Here is a 6,931-nt window from a genome sequence, read left to right on the forward strand (position 1 = left end):
TGCCGGGGGTGCCCAGGGTGGGGTTTGGGGTTCTGGGTGATCCTGATGGGTCTCCCCCAGCTCGGCATATTCCGTGGTTCTCCGCCGCCTCCATGGGAAGGAGCTCTTCCTCAGGTTGGGGTGGAGTTTCCTGGTTTAATTTCTGGCCATCGCTCCTCGTCCTGACCGCTGAAAAGAGCCTGGCAGCATCAGCGGGGGAAGGTGATGAATGATTATTTACATCGGGATTTGCTGGGGAAGTCTGTGACCTGGGATTTGGGTTATGTGCCTAAAGGTCACTAACCAAAAAGCAAGTGGGTTTTGTATGGGTTTTTAATTATTTTATGTTATTACTTATTTTCCTGCCTTTGTGTCCAAGCACAACATGATCTATTTACCTTATTTCAATTACTGGATTTTATCCAGCCTTGCTGACATCTGGCAGCTGAGGTGCAGGAATATCAACCCACATTAAATCATTATTTCCATCCCTGCTTTCCTGCATGGAAACCAACCCTTTACCTGTCTTTTTGCTGCAAAAATCCTGATTAAATTAATACCTTGAGAGCTGATGTGTCCTGTCAGCAAAGCAGCTGCCTGATTCTGAGTGACCCAGACCAATCTCTTCTCCATGGAAGTGGCAGCAGCTCTGACTTGGCAGAGAGCTGCTGGAAAAACTCCCCAGCTCCTGCTTTGTCCTCAGCAGTGGAAACAATCCCGTGATTAAGATCCTTAGATGAGATGAGGGAAATAGAGCTCCACTTCTTGCCCAGTCTTTGTATCAAATTACTCTTAATTTTTGCTGACAGTATCTTGCAGCTTTTCCACTTTGTTGGGTTTTATGGGAGGATTGACTTTATTTTTTTTTTTTTTTTTTTGGAACAAACAGAGCTGGATCCCAGATAAATGAAATGTTATTCCCTGATTTCACTCTCTCTGCTGCGAGCAGCACTGCAAACATCCTGATAAAGACAAAATTAAATCCTCTTTGTAGCCAAACAAACCAAGCCAATCTGGCCCTGATGACCTTGTGTGATAATTTTATTTTTTCATGGAGGTGGATGTGGCTGGGGTGGCACAGAGTGGTTTTATTGGCAGTGCCTCAATCCTGCTCAGGGCAGTGCAAAGGTGCCTTAAACCTGCACTTAAAATCCTTTCTGGTTTTTCATTTCATCCAGCATTTTTCTGGGTTTGAGGATTTCCTACCAAATCCCTTCCATTGATGGAGTTAAAGTTGTTAATTACAACAAATCTAATATTTTAAAGGACATGGAGGATGGCTTGGGTTTATTTTTGTGTCCTAACAGCAGGAGACTGAATGCAGATGTCCTTCAGAAATGTAAAATATTTTATTCCAGGGCTGTGATTTCTTTTCTGTATCAGTGATGCAGCAGGGATTGACCTCAACCTAAACCTAAGCATATTTAAAGTATTCTAGAAAAATATTTTGATGTTTCCTTGCAGAACTGGGGTCAGAGGCAGCAAAGGAGAGAAGGAAGGATTTTTTAAGTGAGAAGGAAGAATTTTTTAAGTAGGGAAAATCCAACCATTCTTGGATTCCATTGTTTTAAAGCAGATATATTTGAATTTTTAACCTAAATCCTTTGCAAAACACAGGAAAACCAGGCCTGAACAGCTGATCTTTAAATATAAAAATATTTTTAAAATTGTTTATTGAACTAGAGGAAGATTATAATGCATGGCTTGGCATTTTGGCACAACACCTTGGACTTGCACTTGAGCCTCTGCTGCTGCCAAGTGGAGCTGCAGAGCTCTGAGAGCTCCTTGTGCTGAGGGCTGAGAGCCCTTGAGCAGGAATTCTCTGCCAAGTTGTGTTTGCCCAGGGAATATTTCCCATTCCAGGCTCCAGGTGATCCTGCACAGCACAGGGGATGAGTTCTGAAGGCAATTCCCAACTCCTTGGAGGGAGATTTTGGGATCCTGCCCTTTGTTATTGTGTGTGGAATGGGAAAACACCTTCCCAAAAGGAAATAGGAAAAAAAGTGACTGAAAATGTGACTGAAAAAGTGACTGAAAAAACTCCAAATTTTCTCTTGGAAAAGTCAGTGAGGAGTCAAAATTAATTTGGGGATTATTTTTAACTTTGTGTTGAAATTTTAACCTGTTCATTGTGCTCTGAGAGCTCCTTGTGCTGAGGGCTGAGAGGCCTTGAGCAGGAATTCCCATGGAAGTTGTGTTTGCCCAGGGAATATTCCCCATTCCAGGCTCCAGGAATATTCCCCATTCCAGGCTCCCCATTCCAGAGCTCAGGGGATGAGTTCTGAAGGCAATTCCCTATTCCTTGGAGGGAAACTTTGGGATCCTGCCCTTTGTTATTGTGTGTGGAATGGGAAAACACCTCCCAGAAACAGGAAAAAGTGACTGAAAAACTTTTGGAAAAAATCAGTGGGAAGTCAAAATTAATTTGGGAATTATTTTTAACTCTCTGTTGAAATTTTGACCTGTTTGTTCTGAGAGCTCCTTGTGCTGAGGGCTGAGAGCCCTTGAGCAGGATTTCCCATGGAAGTTGTGTTTGCCCAGGGAATATTCCCCATTCCATGCTCCAGGAATATTCCCCATTCCATGCTCCCCATTTCACAGGGGATGAGTTATAAATTCTCAATTTATAACTTGAGAATTGGCAATTCCCAGCTCCTTGGAGGGAGATTTTGGTATCCTCCCCTTTACAATTGTGTGTGCAATGAGAAAACACCTTCCCAAAAGGAAATAGGAAAAAGTGACTGAAAAAATTCCAAATTTTCTCTTGGAAAAGTCAGTGGGGAGTCAAAATTAATTTGGGAATTATTTTTAACTTTGTGTTGAAATGTTGACCTGTTTATTGTGCTGCCAGTGCTTCTCCATATTTATGATCTCAGGTGTGGCAGAACTGAAATTTGGGTGATTTTTTAACTCTTTGCATGTCTGAGTTTTCCAGGAGGCTCCACCTTGCTATGAGCAACCAAGATGGATCCAGAAGAGCAGGATTTACTTGGGGATTACAGATACAGGAATTATTCCTCAGCAATTGAGAAAGCTTTGAGGAACTTTGAATCATCCAGTGAATGGGCAGATCTGATCTCTTCCCTTGGCAAGCTCAATAAGGTACAGTGTGAAGGGAATTTTTATCATTTCTTTGTGATATTTGTATTGCTGTGAACTTTTCTGGCACTTCCAGCACTTGAAAAAAAATTGAAAATTCACTCAAGAAAAATAATGGAATCATCTAAGTCAGCATTTTTTTATATAAATGTGAGACATTCTGGTGAATTGCTCACATTTATATAAAAATTAATGTGAGCAATTTATATAAAAAAATGTGAGCAATTTTGGTGAAAGAGCTTTCCTGCAAATGGTATTTGCTGTCTTTATTCTGCTAAGTTAATTTCATTTAATTAATTTAATTTTAATTAATTGAATTTTTGCATCAAAGAAACCCTTGCTCTAGAGCAGCTAAAAAGCTTTTCTAGAAAAGAGGAAATGACAAGTTTTAGAATATTTTCTGAGGCAAAGCTTTTATTTAAAGGTCACATTTCCTTGGCTGTGCCCTCCCCTTGGATTTGGGGAAATTTGGTGGTTTTTTATGACCATGGAGAGAGACAGAAATATTGTTTTGAAACAGGAGTTCCACATTTCTGCCTTCAGTTTTTCATCACGATTCTGGCTCTCATCAAGAGCCAGATGCCTTCCAAATGCTTTTCTCCAAAGGGAAAATATGAAATAATTAAAGTGAGAGGAAGGCTTTGATCTTTTGTTTTGACCCAGATGAACACTGAGCACCTGCCTGAGCTTTTATCCAGGTACAGAATTGCCCAAATCTGTGGCAGCAGAGCAGAAACCAAAGGAAAAACTCTCAGCTGATCCAGAGCCCATCTGCTGGGGGGGTTTTAGGGATTTAATCTTTTTAGGAGCTTAAGAATTGGTGCAGCAAATCCACCCCAGTGTTCATCCCTGTCTGTTGTCTGAAAATCAGGAGGGATGTGGCAGGGAAGGAAAATGAGATGTCAGTAACTGTGGGGATTTTTGGAGGATTTATGGGGATTTTTGAAGGAGTTTGGAATGATTAGAGATGGGATTTTTGAGTTGTTTGTGATTTATTTTTTATTTTCTTTATAGGTAGGAAGGGTGAGTTTGGCTCACATTGTTCCAGTATGGTTTAGGAGGTCACAAGGCACTTAAGTTACAAGACTTTTTAAGGATTTATTGACTAATAAAACACTGTTAATAAGGATATTTATATTTTTGACTCAATCTTTAAATATTTTGTCTGATGGACTTATGTTACAGTGTAAGCTGTAGCTAATTATTCTCAGCTAATTATGTTATGACACACAAACTACAGAGCTGCATTGTAATTTCTCTGTTTACCTTTGTAGTTACTTTTAAATTTTTTATATCTTAAACTTTAAAACTTTAAACTTTCTTTTGCTTAGCTTAACCTTTCTCTGCTCTAAACTATAAATTCACATTTTTGCTTCCAGCACCTCAGTTTGGGAGCCTTTTCCAAGGTCTCAGATCAAACCCTGGCTTTAATTCTAAACTTTGGCTTCCAGGCCCAAAGTTCTGAGTTTTTTGTATTTGGGATTCCAACAAGTAACCATTCCCTGAACTCCTGGTGGTGTCTGACAGCCTCAAATATAAATATTATTATAAATATTATTGTAACTATTATTATAACTATTATTATTTTTTTTTATCAGGGCTGGGGGAGGTGCCTCTGGTGGGAAAACCTCAGTGCTGGAGGTGGATGAGCAGGAAGGAGATCAGTTTATAAAATAAAATTGTTTTTACAATCTCCACGTGGTTATATTGAAGATCCTGGGGCTCACTTGTGTGCAGGGCTAACTGAGATTAATCCCCATGAAAATGCTGAGAAAGGGAAGGACAAAACACAAGAAATCAAAAAGTTCAGAAGTTTATTTCCAGAGCAGTGTGAAATCAGCATTTCACCACATGGGTGTTATATTTTCTGAGACTTTTTCTCCTGCAGGCATTGTCGAGACACAAACACTGTTTTATTTTCATAAAGCTCAGGGGCATCACCCTCCAGGTAATCCCGGGGCTGGGAAAAGCAAGGTGCAGATGTCCTTCAGAAATGTAAAATATTTTCTTACAGAGCTGTGGAATTTCATTGCTGGATCAGTGATGCAGCAGGGACCGACCTAAACCTAAACCCAAAACATATTTAAACTATTCTAGAAGAATATTTTGATATTTTCTAAGAGAACTGGGGTCAGAGGCAGCAAAGGAGAGAAGGAAGGAGTTCAGAAGTTTATTTCCAGAGCAGTGTGAAATCAGCATTTCACCACATGGGTGTTATATTTTCTGAGACTTTTTCTCCTGCAGGCATTGTCGAGACACAAACACTGTTTTATTTTCATAAAGCTCAGGGGCATCACCCTCCAGGTAATCCCGGGGCTGGGAAAAGCAAGGTGCAGATGTCCTTCAGAAATGAGGAAGATGATATTACAGAGCTGTGGAATTTCATTGCTGGATCAGTTGAGTGGCAGGGACTGACCTAAACCTAAACCCAAAACATATTTAAACTATTCTAGAAGAATATTTTGGTGTTTTCCAACAGAACTGGGGTCAGAGGCAGCAAAGGAGAGAAGGGAGGATTTTTTAAGTAGGGAAAATCCAACCATGCTTGGATTCCATTGTTCTAAACCAGGTATATTTGAATTTTTAACCTAAATACTTTGCAAAACACAGGAAAGTCAAGTCTGAACAGCTGATCCTTAAATACAAAAATATTTTAAAAAACTGGTTTGTTGAACTAGAGGAAGATTATAATGCATGGCTTGGCATTTTGGCACACCTTGGACTTGAGCAGCAGGGATTGACCTCAACCTCAACCTAAGGATATTTAAACAATTCTAGAATAATATTTTGATGTTTTCTAACAGAACTGGGGTCAGAGGCAGCAAAGGAGAGAAGGAAGGATTCCTTAAAATATCTTATCCCTTAAAAATGAGGTAAAAAATGGAGCTTGGTGAAAAGAAACAACTCTGCTGCCTCTCTGTTATTCCTTGATTATCTTAAATTTTTTTTCCATCCTCCTTCCATGATTTTACTCAGGATAAACTGGAGCTTTTTTTGAGTTTCTCTGTTGCTTCTACAGCTCAAAATAAAGTTTTCTGGTGACTTGTAGAACCAGAGAAGCAACATGTGAATGTTCAGTTGGCAGATCTGCAGAGATTATTTTACATTTTACATTTTACATTTTATATTTCACATTTCATATTTCATTTCTTATTTTATTTTATTTTATTTTATTTTATTTTATTTTATTTTATTTTATTTTATTTTATTTTATTTTATTTTATTTTATTTTATTTTATTTTATTTTATTTTATTTTATTTTATTTTATTTTATTTTATTTCATTTCATTTCATTTCATTTCATTTTTATATTTTATTTTATTTTATCATTGAAGGGAGATGAGCTTTATGTGACTTGCCATTTCATTCCAGCCAGCTTCACCTTGCATTGCTTTGAGGCAGGCAGAGGAACAAAGGGGTTTATTTCCGTTTCTTTTTTTGTTTTGTGACTCATCCCTTAAAGCCTAAAGTAGGTCAGAGGAATGTTGTCCTAAGATTGTGTTTGTTCCTCGTGGCTGTTATGGGGAGCCTGAGCAGTCACTGCAGTTTTACCCCTTTTTTACCCCTTTTTTGGGCTGATTTTGGGGTTTCTGAGGTCAGGAGAGATGAATTTCCCCTTCAGAGTTAAAATCTGCAGGTACCAGGTGTGAGCAGGAGAGAATTGGCACAATCTGCTGATTTATTTCACACCCCAAACATAGAAGGAAAGGATTTGGGAGGTTATTTTGAATAATGTGGGTGTAATAGATCATGAAGGGAAATGAGAACCAGTGGAAAATAATATTTCTAATAAGAATATAAATAAGCAGAAGCAAATATATAAATATTATAAAAATAAAAAAATCTAATATAA

General features: G+C 38.5%; 1 protein-coding gene across 1 annotated transcript in view; it reads left to right on the forward strand.

Annotated features, from left to right (window-relative positions):
* Positions 1-58: 58 nt before the first annotated feature.
* Positions 59-6,931, forward strand: part of DOP1B (DOP1 leucine zipper like protein B) — a 54,534-nt gene continuing 47,661 nt past the window's right edge. The window contains 2 exon segments of the mRNA XM_031065023.1: positions 59-201; positions 2,915-3,081. Of these exon segments, the coding sequence (XP_030920883.1) occupies positions 2,944-3,081 (138 nt within the window). The 5' untranslated portion in view covers positions 59-201; positions 2,915-2,943.

This window comes from Geospiza fortis, unplaced genomic scaffold, assembly GCF_000277835.1.
Source record: "Geospiza fortis unplaced genomic scaffold, GeoFor_1.0 scaffold623, whole genome shotgun sequence".
NCBI lineage: Eukaryota > Metazoa > Chordata > Aves > Passeriformes > Thraupidae > Geospiza > Geospiza fortis.